This window comes from Urocampus carinirostris, chromosome 13 (genome assembly GCF_059441175.1).
Source record: "Urocampus carinirostris isolate Australia breed hairy pipefish chromosome 13, RoL_Ucar_1.0, whole genome shotgun sequence".
Lineage (NCBI taxonomy): Eukaryota > Metazoa > Chordata > Actinopteri > Syngnathiformes > Syngnathidae > Urocampus > Urocampus carinirostris.
Window position 1 is genome coordinate 37,150,895 of NC_142361.1, and position 23,800 is coordinate 37,174,694.

At 37.9% G+C, this 23,800-nt stretch overlaps 1 protein-coding gene across 1 annotated transcript in view; it reads left to right on the top strand.

The window, feature by feature from the left end:
- Positions 1-2,673: 2,673 nt before the first annotated feature.
- klhdc3 (kelch domain containing 3) overlaps positions 2,674-23,800 on the top strand; it is a 44,160-nt gene continuing 23,033 nt past the window's right edge. The window contains exons 1-8 of the mRNA XM_088350667.1: positions 2,674-2,765; positions 5,085-5,292; positions 6,417-6,593; positions 6,787-6,902; positions 8,111-8,182; positions 9,508-9,721; positions 9,819-9,905; positions 11,697-11,805. Coding sequence (XP_088206793.1) covers positions 5,139-5,292; positions 6,417-6,593; positions 6,787-6,902; positions 8,111-8,182; positions 9,508-9,721; positions 9,819-9,905; positions 11,697-11,805 — 929 coding nt within the window. The 5' untranslated portion in view covers positions 2,674-2,765; positions 5,085-5,138. The remainder of the gene's footprint in view (positions 2,766-5,084; positions 5,293-6,416; positions 6,594-6,786; positions 6,903-8,110; positions 8,183-9,507; positions 9,722-9,818; positions 9,906-11,696; positions 11,806-23,800) is intronic.

Below are 23,800 nucleotides of genomic sequence, written 5' to 3' on the forward strand. Positions count from 1 at the left end.
TCTTTTCTTCCGGCGCCGTCACGAATGGCAGCCACTCCAGCAGCTCCCGTGTTATTTTCGATTGTTCTCTATTGTTCTCAGCTCAGGGATGCTGCTGGAAATGTGAATTTCCCTTCGGGGATGAACAAAGTATCTATCTATCTATCTATCTATCTAAACAGGAACTCAGACTAGGAATACTTACAAAACAGGCTTTTACTCAGAACGGGCAAGTACAGGTTTCCTCAAGTCAAACAGAACAGAATAATGCAAAGTAATGCAATGAACCCGCAACCGGCAATCCCCAAAACCCGCCTTTAAGAAGCACACACGCAAATTAGAAAATCTGCTACAGCCGGTGCCAATGGGGCGGGGCCAGCCGGTCGCCACGGCGACCATGCTGGACATGACAGTTCATGCATAAGTTCAGTGTTTTTTGCAATAAAATTTTATTTTGCAAGCAAAGAGCCATTGTGTTTATGGAAAACATCCGTTCATATATTGGAGGTATAAAAAAACAAGTAAGTTTGCTTGAAAGGCCTCAATCCACAAAAAGTTGTTTTATGTATATATATATATATATATATATATATATATATATATATATATATATATATATATATATATATATATATATATTTGTTTATATATTTGTATTTGTATATTTGTATTTGTACATTTGTATTTGTACATTTGTATTTGTACATATATATATATATATATATATATATATATTTGTTTATTTATTTTTCTTTTTTATTGAGTTTTTTTTCTCAGTTTAATTTTTTTTCTCGCTAATTTACTTCATATTGTTTATGAAATATTTATTTTTCTTACCAGTATATCATTTTTAATAATTTTTTAAAAATATTTTTTGTTTTTTCCAGGTCATTTTTTTTCCATGAAAAAATATCCTCCAAAAAGAAAGAGGAACATTTTTTAAATTACATTTTTAAAGCTTGTAGTAAAAGAAAAGAAAACCTACAACGAGCAAAATTATTATTATTATTATTATTATTATTTTATAATACTACTACTAATAATAATAATTATAATTATTAGATAGATAGATAGATAGATAGATAGATGGATAGATAGATAGATAGATAGATAGATAGATAGATAGATAGATAGATAGATAGATAGATAGATAGATAGATAGATAGATAGATAGATAGATAGATAGATAGATAGATAGATACTTTATTCATCCCCGTAGGGAAATTTACACTTCCAGCAGTCTACCCCGTTGTTTATTAACAGATGAACATGATGCCCTAGGGGTGCTTGTAGCGAAGTGGATGACGTCACGCCAGTCCAAAAGTTCGACATCCCTGCGGCAGATGGAAAACTTTTCTTTGTGAAAATCCAGGGATACACCACCTCGTGTTAGCAAGTCCGCCTCCTCTCCGATTCCCCCCCGGCTTTCGTGTCTGTTTAGCGGCGTTGAAGCCGGATTGCTCCGGGTAGCTCCGGGTGGCTACACGTTAGCGTCCGGAATGCTAAACGTGAGCCACGTTTCCGCAAAACACAGCAAGTGTTTTCCACCAGCACTCGATGATCTTATTATTATTATAATTTTAACTAATTTTCTTATTTTATTTTTTGGAGTTAAAAACAAAAGTAATATTTAAAATGTGCATTATTTCCCTTTTTACTACAACGAATATACCGAATACGCATCGATTATTTCGATTTTATTTTTTATTTTTATTTTTCGTTTGAATGGTTTATTTAATAGAATCGAGAGAACCAAAATAAAAACAATCAAAACTCCAACGAAGAAAGAAACGAAAAGGAGCAAAGGAAGCAAATAAAAACAAATGATATCCTACCTACCTACCTACCTTGGTCATACCCAAAATCATAAAAAGTATTTTGCCATTGTTTGGGGCGTCAAGGAAAATCCATGAGGTAATAGGAAAGCCCTGAAAATATAGATTTTTCACCCGATAATGTACAAAATAATTGATCCCTGTAATCATTTGTATAAAAAAATGATAAGTGTGTGTACTTTTTGGACATTTTTCCTAATGCAGTTACTGAGTAACATGTAGAAATTATCTAGCGCCCTCTATTGGTTGTGACGAGGTACAGCTTCTAGATTTATGACAATATGTTTTAAAATCAGTTTTATCACATATTTATTAATCTATAGACGAAAAAATGTCAACTATATTTTATTTCACATGTATATATCCGTTTACCTTTTTCATTGTTTTCTTCTTTCCCCCCGGCTTACCGGAAACGACCCGTGTCTTGTAAAATTTAGCAAGCTTTAAAGTTTTCTTTTTAGGTCTTTTCCGCTAAATTATTAACGGAAAAATAGCCAAAATGAAAATTACAATAATTTTAACTTATATTTATTTAGTAATATGGATTTTGTTATTTCTCATGTGATTGTCAAGGTATTTCCCTCGTTACTGAAACCGGAAGTAGACAGTCCGTGTCACTGAATATATCTAGGATTGACCATTTTCCTTTCCATTCTTAATTATTTTTTTACATGGAGATGACCATGATATAAAGACAAAAATGTCTATATTTATTTTTCAGTACAAAGTTTCTTATTTTCTTCTATGTGCCATGAGGTTTTTTATCTTAATTCTTAACTTTTACCATTACCGGAAGTAGACAATCCCGGCGTCACGTGAATACAAGTCTGACAGCTTTTTCATACGTTCGCCGATAGGAGTCGCGCTTTCCCCGCCTGACGAGTCCCACCAGCCATCTGACTATTTGCGTCCTAAAACAACCGCCAGCCGCCTCCGACTCCTCTCCAAAAGGTAAATTACCTTCTTTTATCATCATTATTCGTTTTAATGTCCCTCACTGAGTTGTAATACCTCAAAGCAAGCAAACATCTCAGTCGCATATGGTGTCATTTTCTAGTAAGCTAGCGCTCAATAAGGTTAGCTTTAGCCTAGCTACTTGGCGACTATATTTACAATATGGAATAAAAGATAACGAAAGAGTCGTCTGAATTCGTTTTAACCACCTTGTTATCTGTTAAAAACCTGAACGTGATAATAGCAAAGCGGTTAACAGGAAAATAACGTTAAAGCCGGTAAGGGGGAAATGTGTTAGCTGACTCCAATTAGCTAACATTGTCCACCACTGTCACTTAATACCAACTACAGGTACTATGACATTTGAGATTGGACTCACCAGCTCTCGATAAATAAGTCATTCTCCTTTCGACTATGATAGTAGAGGAGTTTTCTGCATGAAATTGTGCAAACTGGAATTGCTTCTGCAAATGCTTGTGTCTTTGAAAGTGGTGCAATCCAAGAATCGTCGCCAAGATCTAGAGATCTCCCCTTCCAACTATGAAGGCTCGAAATAGATAGGGTGTTGTTTATTTAAGAACAAATAAAGACTGGAGTAGGTCATGAAGAAAGTGGGTCATTGCACAGGATGGGGAGAGAGTGAAGGGCTGCAGAATGTTTTTCTGGACCCCCTTGGGGCATGCCTCACATCTACCATCTTCAAACTGGTCTTCTTCATTAATATATATGGACACACTTTATTAATATTACACTTTTGGGTAAGAAAGTTGGCTACACCCAGCATCGATTAATTTGTCCATGCAAATAAGACACTGTTTAATCTACTTTCTGCACCAAATGCATCTTATTTGGTCTCTTTGTCCTTAAAGTGACAGTGTGTAATAATATACTAAAAGAAGTTCTCTAAGAAAGGAGCTGAAATGTGTACATTTGGGGGAGGCAGTAGCTCAGGAGGTAGATCAAGGGATCCCAGTTCGAATCCCGGCTCCGTCCGTGTTACATGTCGAAGTGTCCTTGGGTAAGACACTGAACCCCTAATGCCCCCAATAAGCAGGTTAGCGCCTTACATGGCTGCAAGGCCGCTATTGGGAAATGTGGAGCGCATTGTAAAGCGCTTTGGGAAGTCATTGACTTGAAAAGCGCTATATAAATGCAGATCATTTCATTACATTGGTACAAGATGCCCTACGGAAGCTTGAAGGTAAAATTCAGAGGCCTACTTGTTTTTTTTTTTGTGAGAAAGCAAAGATGAATTTCAGCCAAAAACAGGATATAAAAGCTACTAGTAATCACATTTGGTAACAACAAGCCAGAGCAAGCTGGTTGCACCCGGAGCGGCTGAAAAGAGCGAACAACTTGAGTTGGTCATGGCTTGTGTAAGTGGCTTACTTTAGAAGCTATTAAGCTTCTAAATTCAAGTGAAATAGCTTAAAGGGGAAAGCTAGCAAAAAAAATGGCGGCGAGCTATAGCCTGCATTCATGTTGCTAACATAAGTGGCTAGAAAAGGAAACGGTGGGTGGGGGAAAAAGTGGAAAATGTCTGAATACCAGGAAATGACTTAGCAAAAATAATTAGAATAAAATAAAATAAAAAACCCACCAATAATAGTGTTAATAACATTAGATTAGCGTTATATAAAAAAGTTATAATAGGATATAATTTATCTTCCTTTTAAGATAAAAAAAATAATAAAATAAAAATATATATATATATATATATACAGTATATATATATAATATACCCATCATATTTGGGTAGTAGCCGTTAAGTGGTAAAATCACAACACCCTCTCCATAATGGTATTGTGGGCTAGGAAGCTCAAGATGTCAGCTTTTTTTTTCATCTTCCTGATAAATTTACACTTTTTTGATTGTATGAGTCCTAACAAAAACTTATATTTATGTACTATGCATAGTCAAGAAATTGCATGGGTTTATTTACATTTTTACAATCTTGTCTGCTTGCATAGGGTGGTGATGGCTTTGAGAATTAAAAATTCTCTTGGTTTCGTTTTTTCTACTGAACTCAAAATTTAATCAAAACGGTAAAGATTAGTGTATGACTCCCATGTTTGCAGGTATTGACGTCCTGGCTTTTCCTAAATCAGGTAAACTGTCAAACCGGTCCTTCGCCCATACCTAAGACACCAAGAATGTCAGAGACCTGTTATTAGAATACACGGGAAACTCGTCTAAGTGTTGGGCAATAGGTTAACTTACAAAAGAGTAGTTAATGTTGTGTTTCCTCATTTCAAGTTGCGTAACTCAACCAGTTTTTCTGCTCAGGGAGTATTTTGTCTGGCATTCTGTGTACAGGTTTCTCGGGCGGCCCGATGGGGGCGCAGTGATCGAGTGCACAAGCAGAGCGTAATGTTGCGCTGGTCGGTCCACCTGGAAGGCGGTCCGAGGAGAGTCAACCATGCCGCTGTGGCCGTGGGCCACAAGGTCTACACCTTCGGGGGATATTGCTCCGGGGAAGACTACGAGACGCTTCGCCAGATCGACGTGCACGTTTTTAACACTGGTGAGTATTTCCAAAAACTCAGTTTGGTTGTGTTTTCTTAAAACTGGTCAGGTTTGAAATACAATTTCTATTTCGGTTACTCTTTGGGAAAGGCATCCAACAAAAAATATACAATTTTTTTTTTCATGTGGATGCAATATTTTGCAAGCACAAGCAACTGGCTATAAATTAATTACAGGGTTTGTTCGGGGGCAGCACGGCGGCGCGGTGGTTAGCGCTTGTGCGGCAAAGTTCTGACGTCATGGGTTCAAATCCGGCTATCAACCTTCCTGTGCGGAGTTTGCATGTTCTCCCTGTGCTTGCGTGGGTTCCCTCCGGGCACTCCGGTTTCCTCTCACATTCCAAAAACAGGTTAATTGGCCGGTCCAAATTGTCCCTAGGTGTGAATGAGCGAGCAAATTGTCTGTCCCTGTGTGCCCTGCGACTGGCTGGCAACCAGTTCAGGGTGTCCCCTGCCCACTGCCCGGAGATGGCTGGGATGGGCTCCAGCACCCCCTGCGACCCTACTGCAGATAATGGATGGATGATTGGGTTTGTTCGGGTGCTTGAAATCCTTGAAAATGCTTAGATATTTTTTGTTGTGTTTTCAAGGTCAAGATTTTGGTTGAAGTGTTTGAAAATGCTTGTAATTGTTGCCATTGCCATGTCTCTTGTCTGTGTGAATATATATATATATATATATATATATATATATATGGATTATCATTATTTGTTTTGTCTCTCACTGATGTGTGTATATATATATATATATATATATATATATATGTATATATATATATGTATATGTTTTGTAAATTTTTTTTTAAGATTTTTGTAAAATGTCTTTTCTTTTGGAAAACGCATTCCAAAATAACGGAAAAAAATACTCCCAAAAATATTTTTGTAATTTTCATTATTCCCCCAAAAAAGAACAAATTGCTCCCCCAAAAAGTTTTTTTTTTTTTGAAGTCCTTTTTTTTTTTTTTAAACCTCTAAACTCCACATAATATATGCAAGATAAAAGCTGACACGTTATCTTTGAAAAATATTTACTTTGCATATCAGTTTTAAAACAAAAACAATCGTGTATAGTGCAAGAGAAGTTTCAACTTTCCCAGTGGATCTTACCCCAATGTTATTTTTAGTGTCCCTGCGCTGGATGAACTTGCCCCCGGTGAGGCCTTTGGGGCCCGAGCGTGCCCGAGAAGTTCCGTATATGCGATACGGTCACACGGCCGTGCTGCTGGACGAAATCATCTACTTGTGGGGGGGCCGAAATGATACGGAAGGAGCCTGCAATGTCCTCTATGCCTTCGACGTCAGTGAGTCAAGTCATATTTATTTTTAAGCCCTTACTTACAAAAAGTAATCAAGTACACAATGGGTCTATCCACACCGATATCTGTCAATGGCAGCGACTGTTTTCATTCCAATGACGTGTGTCGCCATTGATACTTTATACCGTGAGTTTTGGTGCTGAAAATGAATGTAAGATTGTCCTGTGATCTATTGTAGATACCCACAGATGGTTCACGCCCAGGATTTCCGGTACAGTCCCAGGCGCAAGAGATGGCCACTCTGCCTGCGTTCTGATGAAGGCCATGTACATATTTGGAGGATACGAGCAGCTGGTGTGTATTTGCTCTATTTCAGCATATTATTGTACAGTGAACCTTCACTATAACCTTTGTTTCCTATAGTATGTACAGTAGAATTGCAAAGTGAGTTTGCCATGCAGTGGGGGATAGACATCTTCTATAATGTGTGGCTCATTTGTTCATAACCCCCAGTATCCCAGATATAAACATTTAGAGAACAAAATGTGTAGTAAACGTAGATGTGATTAAATAACATTATAAATAATACATACATAAGGGAAAAATGACATTTTTTAACCTTTGGTTTGATATGCAGTGGAGTTGTATGCAAAAGGAGGAGGAAAAAAATAAATTTAAAACTTGTGAGGATTATTAGATTCGACAGTGTTTTTTAGGCAATCAGAACGCGAGGTAGAAGACAGCCCTGCCCCTTTTGTATCACACACAGTGCATGGCATGCGAGCGGCTTCACCAACTCCACGTAGGATCGATGGAACCGAAACAGTTATTTGTTCTACAGTGTTTAATTTTTATGACGCTGCTGTCGGATCGGTTAGTTTTCCATGAGAGAAGTTTGCAAATTACTGCGGCAGCTTAACTTGCACTTTCTTTGAGTATATCACTGCGCCCTCGCTAGGATACCTTGTTAGCATATGACAAAAACAAATCCAAGCGAAGGTGGGGTTTTGTTACTAAAGTAAAGCCTGTAAAATATGGGATAGGTAGGATGTGCAGTTTGTGATCCGGTGTATCGGGTTTGTGTATCGGAGACTGGGAAAAAGGCGAGGCCGCTGTGTCCCAGGGGTCTTTCCTACATGTGTGTAAAACAGCTTGCTAAATATCAAATGGAATAGACGGCCTTTGTCTTTACACAAAGTCTCAATGAAATTTAACGCTGCCCCATAGAGTGCACTTATACAAATAAAATTTGAAGTAACATTTCAAAGTAGTGCAATCACCAATCTGATCAATATGATATATATATATATATATATATATATATATATATACACATTACACGAGATGGCACACAATATAAAAATGTTACATACATGCAATTTCACTTGCAATCCAAGTTTCTCTAAAACCCATATTGTCATAAAAATTGTGGGGAAAAAAATCAAGGTTTCTCCCAGTCATTGGTCAGTTTTGGAACCCAACCCCTCACGATAAAGGTTCACTGTCGTGGTGAAATGTGCTTGCAAACAATAAGTAAATGTATTTGATCTCCTGATTTCTAGGCTGACTGTTTCTCCAATGACATCCACAAGCTGGACACCACCACCATGCATTGGTCTTTGATCGACGTTATGGTGAGTTTCAATAATTTGATCTTTTCTGCAATGCAACTGAAAGTTGAAAATGAAATTTCTACATTTGTATGATAAAAAAAAAAAATCATGGTGAGAGAATTTTTGTACAGTTTAGACGCCTCGTGTTATTAATTTAATTAATTTTGGTCATTAATGTACCATTCACACAAGTTTAATTTTTAATTTATTTTGAAGTTACACTAAACCTGATAAATGTATCATTTTTATTCTTAATAGATGTAATTATATAAAACACCCAAAATGACCTTTTTAGGGTTCTGTGATATCATCATCCACTAGGTGGCACAATTACCTTTCAAGTTTCAGTTTGGGGAAAAATCAGTGCGGTTAAGTCTTCAAAGAAGCCAGTCAGATTTGCCCTTGAATAAAGAATCATTATATTTACATGAAACATTGAAAAATAAAACTTTCTTGTTCCTCCGACTATTTTTTTGAGTTATTTTTTTTATGTTTTTGGATGTTTTTGTTGCACAAAATATATTTTAAAAAAAAAACTAGTTTCAAAAACATCAAATCAAACAAAAACAGGGAAAGTCAAATATTTAGAAGAACAGGAAAAGAAATATTCAGACATACAGGGGAAAAAAGATATTGATTCAAACGGATCATAAAAAAGTAGTAAAAAATAAAGCCACTAAAATAAAGTAGTCCAAAAAAAGTGTTTTTTTTAAGTAATTTTGTATCATTCTGATAGAAATGATTTGGAAAAATAAAACAACAGCATTTTTGAAAAATGGTAAAAGAGTCTATAACACACCATAAAAAAAGTAAAGATAAATGCTGGTCTACTAGTGATCCCAAGAGCCAAGAAGAGATCCGCAGGTTCGAGTGCGTTTTCCATCCGGGCCCCGGTGCTGTGGAATGCTTTTCCCCCTGTGATTCGATCTGCAACCTCAGTGGAACTGTTTAAATCTAAGCTTAAAACACACTTAAATTCTAGAGCATATAAATAATTTATATTTTATACTGACAATATCTGTGTATTATTTGCCCTCATGTAGGTTTGAGATCAGGGCATCCCGTCATAATAGTCTGTGGTTTGCAATAATCTGTGGTCTGTGCCGCCCTTTGAGACTCTTAGTGATTAAGGGCGTCACAAATAAAAATGACTTGACTTGATTTGACTTCACTCCCCCAAGTTTCACACACACACAAAAACAAAAATTGTCAAAAGAAACAGGAGTTCTTTTAAACAATTTGAAACGGATGTTTGGTTGCATTATTTTTTTCATGATTTTTAACAGACCAATCCCTTTTTTTATTGTGGGAAAATTGCGCTTCAAGTGCATATTTTTGCCTTGCAGGGCATTCCAGCAAGTTGGCGAGACTTCCACTCGGCAACAATCATCGGGACGAAAATGTTTGTCTTCGGAGGGCGAGGAGACCACTTTGGTCCCTTCCACTCCAACAATGAAATCTACTGCAACAAAATTGAAGTGTTTGACACTCAAACCAACACCTGGCTGAGCACCCCACAAATACAAGTATTACCTGACGGACGAAGGAGTCACTCGGCCTGTAAGGATATTACTCCATACGCTGAAGACTACTCATGTGATCATTTGAAAGCATTGCTCCACATGCTAATATAATTTCCTTGTCCGTGCATGTATAGTTTGCTACAAGGGAGAGCTCTACATATTTGGAGGATACAACGCCGATTTGGACCAGCACTTCAACGATTTGTGGAAGTTCAGTCCAGGTGAGGCTTTTCATACCTCTTTTGACATACAGCGAGATCCTCGGGATACCGCATGAATCTGTTCCAAGGTATAGATCACATCATAAAATTGCCGTTTAGCGGGGGATACCAACCTTTGGAAATTGGCTCTGAACCCCCGGTACCTCTGTTAAAACATTTGAAAAACTAAATCCTATACAATAAGTACTCTTTGTGTTAGATATACATGTATAGGACTAAATATTTTTATAAACAAATATACACATGAAATATTATGTATCTTTGGAGTGAGCTGGTACAATAGCGTAGCGGGTGGATGCAGAAGTGGAGATGAGAAGGGAGATTAACAATTAAATAGATTTCAAAACTTCCATGTGCGAGGATAGTCGTGCCTTCAGATGATTCCCTTGCTTTAGGGTTGTGATCTGTGTACCTTTTTTCATATTTCTTTAAAATCGGCCACTTCGCTTCCATGGTAATCAGTTTTTTTTTCTGTATTTAGCATCGAAGCAAGGCCTGGCCCTAGAGCCAATAAATACAGTACAAAAAATACAGTTCAGTAAGTCTAAATGAAATATACGAGACTCTGAACTGAAAGAAATGAAAGGAATTCTGGGAGGTAGTTCAGCCAATAGCGTATTTGCATTTTCATGATGCCAGGAAACAAACCAATAGCAGAGCAGCATTTTACATGATATCGACCAATAGCAGCCAGGCATCTTGGATATTCAACTCGTTTAACGTTAAATGTTTTTGGTCACGCAAAATAATTTGTTTTTGACATGTTATGTAGAATAAGGTCACAAAAAAGGGCCTAAAATGTCCCGTTTTTCCACGTTGCAATGTTAAACCATTGTAAGGTAGGGTCGCCGTATTTTGGGGTCTACTGTACTAAATTTTTTCTCGAGATCGTAGACAGTTGTGGCTTAATTTAAAAAAAAAAAAAGTTTTTCACCTTTGTCTTTTAAAGCCTACTTCAGTCATTACGTTCAAAGAATTATACTTTTCGTACAGTTTTTTTTGTTCTCAATTGCAAAATGGGTAGAAGCTTTTGTTAAATGTCACGGGCTTTATATAAAGTGAAAGTTGGATGAAATAAATATTTAAAACGAAACCTTTCTTGGTTCCATATTGTAATTTGCCGCTAGATGGCAGCACATTTTCTTCACTTTCACCAACATGGTTGGTCTCATTGAAAGGAAATGCTTGATTTTTCTTTTATTCTGATGTATACAGTCAAATATGGTAGGCCAATTCCATCACTTACTTAAAACTTCTATCCGTCAATTTCTGAATGACTTTGATGCGCCTCAGGTGAAAAAAAAAGTTGGAAAAAGTAGCTCAAAATATGTCGTCTTGTCTTTTATGTTCGCTGTCCATTTGATGTTTTTTTGCTGAGTTTGTGTTTATGTTGTATCTCTGGAAGCAGAATCTCCCCCAGGATTTCTTTCAACCCAATATACCGTGTTGGTGGAATGTTTACGGGTAGTTATAGGGTAATATATTCAATAAGAAAAAAATACTTCAAACAAGCTTAAGAATCTATTTACGGACATGTTTTGATGTATTTGGTAACGCATCTTAACTAAAGTTGTGCTTAAGGTGGAAAGCTTTTTTAAATGGACGATGAACTCTCACTTTTGTGTACTCATTTTAAAGACAGGAGTCGAGGGAAAATCCTCAGATTTTGATTAGGATTGCAAAATCTAATCTCTAACGAGATAAATAAATAGGACCCTGGAAACTGTGCAAATGAAGTCATGTTTCCCCCCAAATGATTAACGTCCTCATCAATCTGTTAAAATTCTACAGAAGCCTTCGTATGGACAAAAGTTGAGCCTAAGGGGAAAGGCCCGTGTCCCAGAAGAAGACAGTGTTGCTGCATGGTTGGAGATCGAATCATCCTCTTTGGTGGAACCAGGTAAAGCAAAAAAAAAAAAAAAAGGCTTATCCTTAAAGTGACAGTGTGTAATATATAGCAACCCCAAGTGTAAAAAAATAATTCATACATTATTGATTGAGATCATAAGCAAAAATAAATCTACTATCTTATAAACCATGATTTGAGGTTTAAAAACATTTGATGATATTGCATAAGTTGAAAAAGCTGACATGTTTCACCCCTTTTTACGACGACGAAAGCCACAATTTCCCATTCTTCAAAGCTAGCCTGTCCTCGGTGGCGCTTTTAGCACTTAACGTCAACTTACCGCACACAGCTGATCTCCAAATAAGACAAGTCCAATGATTCAGGCATCTTGCACTTTTATTTTCTCACTGTTTTCCTCTCTAGCCACTTATATTAGCCACTTGGCTCTGGCCAATGGCTCGCCACAAGATGCTATTGTTAATTAATCCGTGTAAATAAGGCTTGCTTTGTCCTTCCACTGGTGTTCATACAAGCGATTGCACTGAATTGTGTTTTTTCCCTAGCTACTCATTTAATTTACTTGGCTTCAGGTTATGGCATGACGCTAACAGCTTTTTTTTTCATTTTTAGCTGCTCCTGCTTTTTCCTTTAGTGTCAATTGCCTTCCAAAGGTGCTCATGCAAGCGAATGTGACTGAGTCCCCTGATTCAGGGATCCTTGACTTTTCCCCCTCTGTTTCCTTCTCTAGCCACTCAGGTCGCAGGGTTCCATGATTCATTGTCCCAACACTTGACAGATATCGTTTTGCTCTTGCATCTTTACTGGATTTTTTTTTGTTTTTTAAAAAGCTTCTCGCTAAGGCACTAAAGTTAGCAACTTACACCAGCTCTGACCAACTCCAACCATTGGTTCTTTTCAGCTGCTCAGGGTGTATCAGGCTTACACACCAGTTCTCATGCCCTATTGCTGGCTGAAATTTAGGAAAATAGTTAAGTACCGTATTTTCCGCACTATAAGGCGCACCGGGTTATAGGGCGCACCCCGAAAAAAAAGTTTTTGGTCCTATTTTTGACATACATAAGACGCACCGGATTATAAGGCGCTACAATGGGAACGTGGACAAAACAGTCAGATAGTTCAGTCCAACTTATTACCCCCTTAACATTCCCAAAGCTTGCAAAGATGCAAATACGTGTCGAGAACACGTGCGGATGCGGTGTCCGTACGATGTCACTCAAATGCATCGTTCCATCATTCGGAAGGTTAAAGTCTTGGGATTCAAGAAATGCCAACCATTCCTTAGTTTCTACTTCTTTTTCGCTCGCAACTTTACTGTGCATATGACGATAAACACTTGGAATTATCTGCACCGCTTATCACAGAAACATCGAGTTCAGTCTGAAACAAGATACAGGGACAATATAAAACCCGGAGTAGCTCACCGAAGTCGTTGTGTTCATAATAATGTGCAGCCAATGTCCTCTTATATCCGTGAGGGTAGTAAATCGAGGAGAATAAAATATTTTCAAATACAGAATGGAAAAAAATGCTTTCTCTAAGCCGTCAGCCACGTGCCATAAACATTCATCTTTTTCGGCCAATTGCAGGCTTTGTGTTGCCGTTTAAGCCAATGCCAGCCTGTAAATGATAAAAAGGATCCGCCCCTTGACCTCCGAATAACTTTAGCCAATAGTGATCGATTCAACTGATGATTGACACATCTTTTTTGGCCAATTTCAGGCTTTGTGTTGCCGCTTAAGCCAATGCCAGCCTGTAAATGATAAAAAGGATCCGCCCCTTGACCTCCGAATAACTTTAGCCAATAGTGATCGATTCAAATGATGATTGACACATTGGTTAGCCAATGAAACGCCGGTAAATAAATCCCAGGATACACCGCGTACTACTTGGCGTTCGGGGGAAAATCTAGTCGGCGGCTGCAAGTTAGTTGGAAATCTTTGCAATTTAAAAATTGATCCATAAATAAGGCGCACTGTATTATAAGGCGCATGGTCAGCTTTTGAAAAAAATAAAGGCTTTTAGGTGCGCCTTATAGTGCGGAAAATACGGTAGGCTTCTGAATGATGCCAATTTCTTTAGCGTGTCTTCTACCAATGTACAAACCTTTGTGGTGGGTTATAAAACACTGTCACTTTAGGTAGATTTGATATTATTTAAGACATTCTCAGGGTTGACAATGTTTAATGGTAGAACACCTTTTTTATTTCTGAGTTAGAGAAATCCTATTGCATTTTAAAGCGCCGTTAAAAAAAAAATGATGCCCTTAACAGGGGCTTGATTACACGTTTTAAATGATGCCATTAAAAATGACAAAGACATTTACTAGGAACTTTCTAGTTTCTGGTGGGTGTTTGTTTTCCTTTGAATTGAGCGAGGATCTGGCACCCGCAGACGGTAGTCTGAGATGATTTGTCAGTCATAAGGCAGTAATGATAACAGCTACCTGCTCGGGTGCCACTGTGCTTTCGCTTTGGCCAGTAGCCAGCCGAGTAATGAGGTAGCTAACGGCTTTTTCATGGTCCGGACCTGGGATTTCGTTATCAAGTGGTCCAGTTATCAGGCCGATCCCCGCTGGGAAAACCTGATAGCGCAGATGGGAAGGTTGTGGATAAGAGTCCTCTCAGCCCCACTACGTCTACGGGCTTGAAGTCCTTCAGAACTCAAATTGTGATATCGCAGTTGAGATAACTAAGGTTTAATTAGTCAATCTGGAAATGTTTTTCGTTTTTTTTTAATTTGTAGCCTGAAAATGCCACTGAGCAGGCTTTTGTCTTTGGTTAAGCATTGTTTTGTTTCTCTAGTCCTGTTTTAGCCCACAGTGGATTTGCAATAGTCTTGATTTCCTGTTCAGACCAGAGAGGGCTTAGGTTGGCCAAATACGTTTAGTCTTTTTGGTTGCTGTCTGAATCGAGGGAATTATGATTTATCGAGTGGTCTCCTTATTTACATCCAACTTGTTTGCTCTATTTATTCGGGCTTGCTGTAATTATTTTTGTCGTGGTGCCAGTATCAAAAGAATCATGATTGATCGTTAATATTGAGTGGCCCTCTCATTATAGTCCACCATTTTGGCTTTTTGTAAATTTCAGGCTTAAGCTGCTGCTGTTGTTGTCTTTCCTAAAACGAGTCAGAAGAAATGTCGACCACACAAATTCTATTGATTGACATTGAATGTTTGTTTGGATTGAGTCCTAGTAAGCTTCTTACCAACAGGAACTCCCGTAAGCACGAGAACACACAACGTAAGACCCACAAAAGTCTTTTGTTTTCTTCCTGTTACTTAATTCTTTGCATTGACGGAGTAAGTTTTTACTAAATCGTTGTACAGTGCTGTGAAACGGTATGTGAAGCTTTTGGAATTTCTCACATTTTTGCATACAATCCTGTTAAATGTGATCTCATCTTTGTCAAAATCTCAGATGAAAAAGGTGCCTACTTAAACTAAAACCACCCAAACATTTTTATGTGTCCATATTTTAATGAGGACAGCATGCAAACCATGACAGAGGGGCGAGGCATAAGTAATTGAACCATCACATTTAATATTTTAGGCCTCCAAAACTGTTTAATCTAAAACCACCTGAAAATGTTTAGGTTTCCATATTTAAATGAGGATGGCATGTAAACAAGGAAAGACGTGGGAGGAATAAGTAAGTAATGGGTGTCCATCCTTTCAGAAAAATGTGGGTCAGATTTTGTGAGCTGAAAATGCTTGACTATTCAGCTTGGCATTCTCAGAACAGTCTTTAATAAATTCACCCTTTGTGAAAGGGTTTCAGTGCTTGGCGATCAGCATCGCAACCTCAAAGCTTGCCTATGTAGCATTTTCATTTGATTCACAGGGTCTCGTGAAAAAGCGCTGCCGTGCCGTTTTAACAGCTTTCAATTGCTCCACCTTTTTACAGCGTTTGTTTCCAGTTAGCTTTTTTTAGTCCGCTTGCTTAGTCTGGCAGTGCTTCTTGATATTATATTGTTTGAAAAAAGCCAGAGTCTCTTGGCAAATAAGGCAGACTCGGTTATTTCGGAATTCCGTAAAATAAACTCTTAATTTTCACTCGTTCTCCAAGCGGTGGCACTTGCAGTCAACTTTCCTTTTTTTTATTAACCGGCGCCATGTCGGAAATGGGGTTATACTGCGCTTTAAATCACTGGTGGGCCACATATTAATCATTTTATGTCAAAGGCCGTGGGGCAGTAAAAAATGGATCACAGGTCGTAACTGACCCCCGGGCCAGACTTTGAACATGTATGAAGTAAGGGAAGCGTCAGATTTAATATTTTGTGCCCCCCTTTTGCTGCAATAACTTCAACTAAAAGCTTCCCATCAGTCTGGCACATCGATTAAGACTCATCTTGGCCAAATCTTCTTTACAAAACTGCCATTGTGGGACGTCTGGCATGAATAGATGTTTTGAGTTCATGCAACAACAATTTGATGGGGTTCATGTCTGGACTTCATCCCTCCCCTTTCTGTCATTGTTTGCATGCTATCATTAAAATATGCAAACCTATAAACCTGACTTAAATCGTAGGAAATTGGTTTCAGTTGCGTCTCGTTAAGCAGATGGTTACTCATTCATCCCCTTTCTGTCATTGTTTGGATACTATCAATGAAAAATGGACACCTGTAAACACTTCATTTCATTTCAATTGGTGAACATTGTTTACAATTGCTCTTTAACTTTTATTAGGAACAGGCAGAAGATTTGGTCACTTCCTCCTCCCCCTTCCATTGTTTGCATGCTATCCACGTTTAAATATTGAGTCAGGTTGTTTATATTGATAAAACCTGAAAATTGGTATCAATTAGGGACGCAACTAACGATTGTTTTTATAATTGAGGAATCAGTCTCTAACTCTTACGATTAATCGAAGAATCCATTTTTTTTTTAAACTCGTTTTTAATTCCATCCTATATTTAAATATTGACGTTTTAGAAGGATAGAAAAAAATAGTGCACCACACAACCTAATATTCTATACAATTTTTTGGGTTAATTCTTTGAATATGATCAACATTTCTAATGTGCAAATATTATACAATCTGCTTAAAAGGCTGCACCCTTGTGTTGAGATAAACAGGTCATTATTATTTTTCTTTTTACTTTATATATTTTATAAATGTTTTTTTCTGTATTTCCTGCACTTTCTGTTCCCTTGTTAACTTTGTAGCGTTTGACTGTTTCATGCCAATTTTGTTTGTGATTATGCAATTTTCCCCCAAAAATGACTAAAAAAGCAGTACTAAAGTGGCACTACAACTTGAAAACTCCACAATGAGTTGGCATACCATTATTTGCATTGATTTACGCGCTTAGTGGCTCATGAATTGCGCACCTCAACGAATCGATAAGGTAATTCGTTGCCAACGCTTTAAATAATGGATTTTAGCCTATTTCATCGATTCCTTGTTGAACCCATGGTATTCAATTGCCCCTTAAGTCTCCACAGGCAAGGGTTTAATAACATATTCCTCCTCTTCTGTCATTGCTTGCTGTCCTCATTAAAATGTGCAATCCTATAAAAATCACTTAAATTGGTTCATGAAAAATGATTTCAATGGCTCATTCAGTCTCCTTGGGCAAAGGGTTCCTTTACTTGTTCCGCCCCCTTCTTATTAATTTGATGCTATCCTCATTAATATGGATGCCTATAAACAACCTGACTTGTATCTTTGGGTGAAAATTGGTTTCAATTTTTCTTGGAGTCTTCCTCAAAGAAGAGGGTTAAATTAGTTGTTCTTCCACTTTCTGTCATTGTTTGCACACAATCGTCATTAAAATTTGGAAACCTATTCACAATCTGACTTCAATTTTTGTGTAAAAATTGCTTTTAATTGCTCTTTTAGTCTCCCTAGGCAGAGGGTTCAATTACTTATTCCTCCCCTTTCTGTCATTGGTTGTATGCCATCGCCATTAAAATATAGAAACCCAAGATTGTTTGGGTGGTTTTAGTTCAAGCACACCCTGTTTTTTTTTTATCTGTTTCATTTTGACAAATACCAAATCGCATTTGAGTGTGAATTTATGCAGAAATGTGACAACAATTCTGTTTAAATCTAGCTTAGGTGCGCTTGTTTTCACATGACCCAAAAACAAAAGGGCAGTCAACAGACCTAAAAGAGTTTTTGGTATCTGTCTGAATGCAGCTGACGAATGCTTGAGGAGGCCCCATGAATTATGCGCCGGGCACTTTGCTTGTTTGTTCCTTTTTTCTTTTACAAGTCTCCTCATTTTGTAGGTCAACCCGAGGAAATTGTGTTGAAATTTATGGCTCAGTTTTGCTGTCCTGGGTTGCTTGGGCTTTCAGCTTGATCCTAAACAGAACCCTTTTGTTGATATTCGTTCTCTGAGGTCGATTTGTGTGGGTGTAATTTATTGTTTTGGTTGAGTATCGTAAAATTCTAGGGATCACAAACTGAAACAATTTATTTATTTTTATTGCGTCCCGTCTTCCCTCCAAAAAATGTAAAATCAATTTTAACTTGCTGAAAAAAATAACCTGTGTGAGCCAAATCAGCTATTATTTCTTTAAGGTAGTGGTGGGCAAAATATGGCACACAGGCAACATACAACCTGGCAGTATTATTGATTGGGCCATCTGAGCAAAATACTTAAAAAGATATAGTACCGTATTTTATGGACTATAAAGGTTCCCCTGATTATAAGGCACACTCTCGATATATTCCTCTGTAAGCTATTAAATTCAATATAAGGGGGAAATGGCTGTGAGGCACATCAAATTAAAACTACAAGGTAGGATTAAAAAATATCAGAAAATTAAGTATATTTTATAGAACATAAATATTAGGAAATCTCGCAACTAAATTAACTTGATCCGTTTATCAATGGTTACCGTTTGTAAAAGCATTTGATTGTGTTTTATGCATTTCCCATTTTTTTTCTGAGTGTTTTATAGCCGATTTACTGAAATTGTATGTTAATGATACATAAATAAATTATTTATTTATTTATTCAGCATGCACACAGAAATGTCTGCATGCATATTTATTCATGAATAGATATAAGAAAAATAGGATATCGGCATATGGATAAACATCAAATCAGTTATTCTATTTGTTCCTGGACTGGTTGCTCTGACAATTGTTTTAACTCGATGTGGTCCGGCACACAAACGTTTGCCTCCCTTGAAGTTATAACGATATTATTACTTTGATTAGCCGGTGCTAAATTACCACTCGAAAGAAAATGTGAATTTTCTCTCTAAAGTAAAGTGACTGGCAATCTATTGAGTGGCACTTGCGTCGGTGTAAACAGGCCCGCTGAGCTCCAGAGAGGCGCGAAATTCTGCCCCATCTCTGATTTATGACCTTAGGGAGCATTCTTTTCTCAGCGAGAGCAATTGGATCTGCCCTCGGCACCTCTGCTACGCTCATTTGCGGGACCTGCTCATTGCCCCGCGAAGGACGACCCGTGCATGACTAACTCCACCTGCACCGACCTTCACCTACGATGCAATTACCCGTCAAGTAAAACATGCACTTTTTTGTACACACCGGAAGTCTGAATATATTTGAGAGTTTTAATGGTGGGCTGAGGGCAGCAAGGTTGGCCTGCACTTAGCGGGACATTAACAAGCTGTGAGATGGAAGAAAAAGTAGTTTTTGCAATATTAGTACAGTGAACCCCTGTTCATAAAATAACCCGTGATGGGCAATATCCGTGAGGTTTAAAGCTTTATTTTGTTTTACGTTGCGCCTTTAGTACTCGTTTTTGGTGGCATGACAGAATACAGCGACATAATGGGAAAATAATACATACTGTCCCTTTAACTTTCATATTAAGCAAGGACTTCAAAGTATCATCTCGGCGCCACAATTGGCCCCGAGCTGCGAGTTTGAGGCCCTGGTTTAGCCAATCAGAATGCAGAAACCCAACGCATGATGAAATTGTGTAAGGCAACAAGACTGGGAGGTGAACTGTGTTGTGGTGATGGATAACCGTAGTAGGGATCCACAGAAAAAAAGGTAAAGTGAGGCAAGACGAGTGAAGCTGGCTTTCTCTTGGGGCCGAGAAAATGCACGACACAGGTGCATATCAAGTCAAATTGAAAGATTTGCTAAGCTTTTACCTAAATACCTTTTCTCTGAAGTTTGGGTGTCCCTCTGATTTCAAGTTTGTGTTGGCAGCTAGCCGGATTTTGGCTAATTTTAACATCAGGCATGTCAAACTCTGTTTGGCTCAGGGAAGAATTCAGACTTGATGTTCTCAGGTGGGCCCGATCAGTATAAAAAAACGTCAACGGCAAATATTTAGCTTGGTTTTTCAATACTATGCTTAATCGTTCAGTCTAAATTTGTAGCTTTCCCTACAAATTATAATCACAGATGAAAATGGATCTTTTCTAAGCACAGCACATTCATTCACAAAAAATGGATGTTTGGCATCGGATATGTTTACAATTTGTTTAAGCAGCTTTACATCCGAGCCAACTCGCCAGAAACCTCACAGACATAAACAAATTCAATGGGAACAAAGAATAAAAATATGCTTGTCTCAATTGTCATAATGCTTTAAATAAAATAAAAAGAAAAATAGCATTGAATGAGCAATTACATCAGATAAAAGCACTAGGATGAACCTACTGAAGCTGAGAAAATACTTCATATTGTTTTTAACATGAAGCCAGGCTGGTAGTCGGCACTTTTACACCTTTACCGCCCTCTAGCAGCAGGAAGAACCATTTGATTTGTATATGTTTAAAAAAAAAATCACAACTTTCGATAGAAATTAGCTAGAAGTGTGCTTTTTTTATTTACATATTCAGACATTTACAGCGGATCTGAATTATTCACATGCTGACGCTGCGCAGCTTACTTAATAAAATATAGCTGTTTAAATCTGTAAACACGTACTTTGTGTCTGACATTCAGTCCGTCCTGAAGTCAATTCAGTGGTGCTAATCTACAAGCAGGGAGAGTTTGATCTACTGTTAATTTACTAAGACAAATATGCGAGTGTGACTCGTTTGTTGCATCATCATCAGTTCCCTCCTGTTTGCTCTCCTGTCGTTAAAAAGCTTAAGTGCCCCCCCCAAATAAATACTTTAAACAAGAGGAGAGTGAAATTGTGCAGTCTAGCAGCTACGAGCTATTTATTTTTCATTACCACGTCCCACTTTATGAAATGTGGAATGAACTTGTTTGTGTAAATTGCATTTTTAATCTCTCAACAGTTTTAATTATCATTTTGTTCAGCTGACTGGGTTTTTTTTAAACTCTTGTCTTTTTTGTTTTAGGAGAATTTTATAATCGACTTAGAATTACATTCTTTTTCTTCAGTGGGGGTATTTTAAAGGGCGAAAGACAACAAGAATCGAGTAATATGTCTGTCAGTTATGTATACCGTATTTTCCGCACTATAGGGCGCACTGGGTTATAGGGCGCACCCCTCAAAAATAGTTTTTGGTCCTATATCTTCCATAGATAAGGCGCACCGGATTATAAGGCACTACAATGGGAACGTCGACAAAACAGTCAGATGATTCAGTCAAACTGATTACCCCCTTAACATTCCCAAAGCTTGCAAAGAAGCAAATACGTGTCGTAGACACGTGCGGATGCGGTGTCCGTACGATGTCACTCAAATGCATCGTTTCAAATATCATTCGGAAGGTTAAAGTCTTGGGATTCAAGAAATGCCAACCATTCCTTAGTTTCTATTTTCTTTTTCGCTCGCAACTTTACTGTGCATATGACAATAAACACTTGGAATTGAGTTTAATTCACTCAACTCATCACAGCAACATCAAGATTGTTCTAAAACAAGATACCGGGAAAATATAAAGCCGCATAACTCACCTAAGTTCTCACGTTCAATAATGACACGCAATCATGGTCTTCTTACAACCGTGAGTGTAGTAAATCCAGGAGAGTAAAATATTTACAAATACAGACTAATGAAACATGTTTCTTTATGGCGTACTTTAGCAAGCTTGCTATTAGGTCATCTTTTTCGGCCAATTGCAAGGTTTGTTTTGGCCCTCTAGCGTATCCAAGGCTCCGAATAACTTCAGCCAATAGCGATCGATTTAACGGATGATTGACACATCTTTTTCGGCCAATTGCAGGGTTTGTTTTGGCTCTCTAGCCAATCCGAGGCTCCGAATGACTTTAGCCAATAGCAATCGATTCAAATGATGATTGACACATTGGTTAGCCAATGAAACGCCGGTATATAAATCCCAGCATACACCGCGGACTACTCCACGTTCGGGGGGAAATCGTGTCGGCGGCTGTTGCGTAAGTTGCGAGACCTTGCGAATTTAATATTGAGCCATATATAAGGCGCACTGTATTATAAGGCGCATGGTCAGCTTTTGAAAAAAATTAAGACTTTTAGGTGCGCCTTATAGTGCGGAAAATACAGTAATTGGATTTTGTGCCTTATTTAAATACATTTTTATGTATTCTTTTTTCAGCTTTCTGCCAAGTGTTTCACATTTTCCGTTTTCAGTTTCAGACCAAAAACATTGGTCTGGTCCTTGGTCTGGTCTAAATGTTTTTAAAATGAAGTGTTTGAGGAGTATGTTAGGAGTGACAAGATTGGATAGATAGAGAAATGAAATTGTGAGAGACAGAACTGGAGTAGTAGTTGAACTGAGCAAGCGTGTGGATAAGAGAGTACTTGGTTGGTTTGGATGGATGAGGAGCGAATGTTGAAGCAGAAGTAAATGGAAGGAGACCAAGAGGAAGGCCGCGATTGACGTGGATGGATGGTGTTATGAGCGCACTCCAGGAAAACGGTCGAAATCTAGTGGAAGCTAGAGCTCTTGTTGGTGATAGGAATGAGTTGAGAGGTGTTGTGAAAGGATAGTGGGATGTTGGACGCGTTCTAAGGGATGGGTGGGGCACCTATATGATGAGGCAGGGGTAAACCAGTGAAAGCTGTCCTGACCCTTTTTATTTCCCCCTTTTTTTTTTCTTTTTTTTTTTTATGTGTTTGTCTTGCTGTCGGTCACCCCTCTCGAGGGATATGACCAGGATAGATAGATGGTTTCAAACCCAAATTTTCATTTTAGTGCATCCCCAATTTTAAGTCTCCTTTCTATTGATGCACCCAAATCACATTTGCAGCAGGTCCCATGCGCTGTTGAGAAACACTTAAGGAACTTTTCAACAAGCCATCGCTTATCACCAATGGCAAAGAGTCCCGTCCATTTTTTTCTTCCTTAATCTTCAGTGTCTCACCTCGTCTTACCCACATATCTGCGCCCCCTCCTGAGCACTGGCTGCAAACCGGATTAAGAGACACCAACTACTGCAGACTCCCTAGATTAGTCGCTAAATACGCGTAAATCTCAAATTCCGAGACTTGAGTCGAAAATTTCCTTGTAAAGGTGCAAAGTCAATTTCCATACATATAATCTATTCATTATTGAATTGTGAACAACTGCTTTTTCAACCTCTTATAGCTATCCACACATATTCACAACATTGGAAACTCTTTTTTTACTATAATTTTCTGTTTGTTGCACGTATTTCTCCGGTAAATATTGCTAAAAGTTGCAACTTGTTTCAAGTAGAATTGACAGTAGAAAACGGATTGTTGACCAGGTTAGGAATGTGAATTATGTTGATATTGGATTGTGAATGATGTAAACAAGATAATGATCTAAAATAAATTGAAAGATAGCTAGATCGTTTTTTCCTGGTCTGGAAGTCACTGCCCTTGATTTATTTCATGTTTTATTTATTTCAACCCAAATTTTGAAAGAGCCATATTGGACAAAAAAATATGTAACATATGTTAGGAGCGGCCAATAATTTTAAGCGGTACTCATACTGTATATATCTATATTCATCAGAAAACATTAAGAATGTTTGTGAAATGTTTTTTTTCCTACAGAAACCTTATCATTTCCCATTATCAATCATTTTTGAAAAAGTGCTTAGTATCCACTGTTAGTGCAAAGGGCCGATTGTTGCTGACCCGCTAGCCACATTTGTAAAGATCATTGCTTTGATGGCTAGCTTCACTTTAGCTGCTAGCATTACTTAAGTAGTT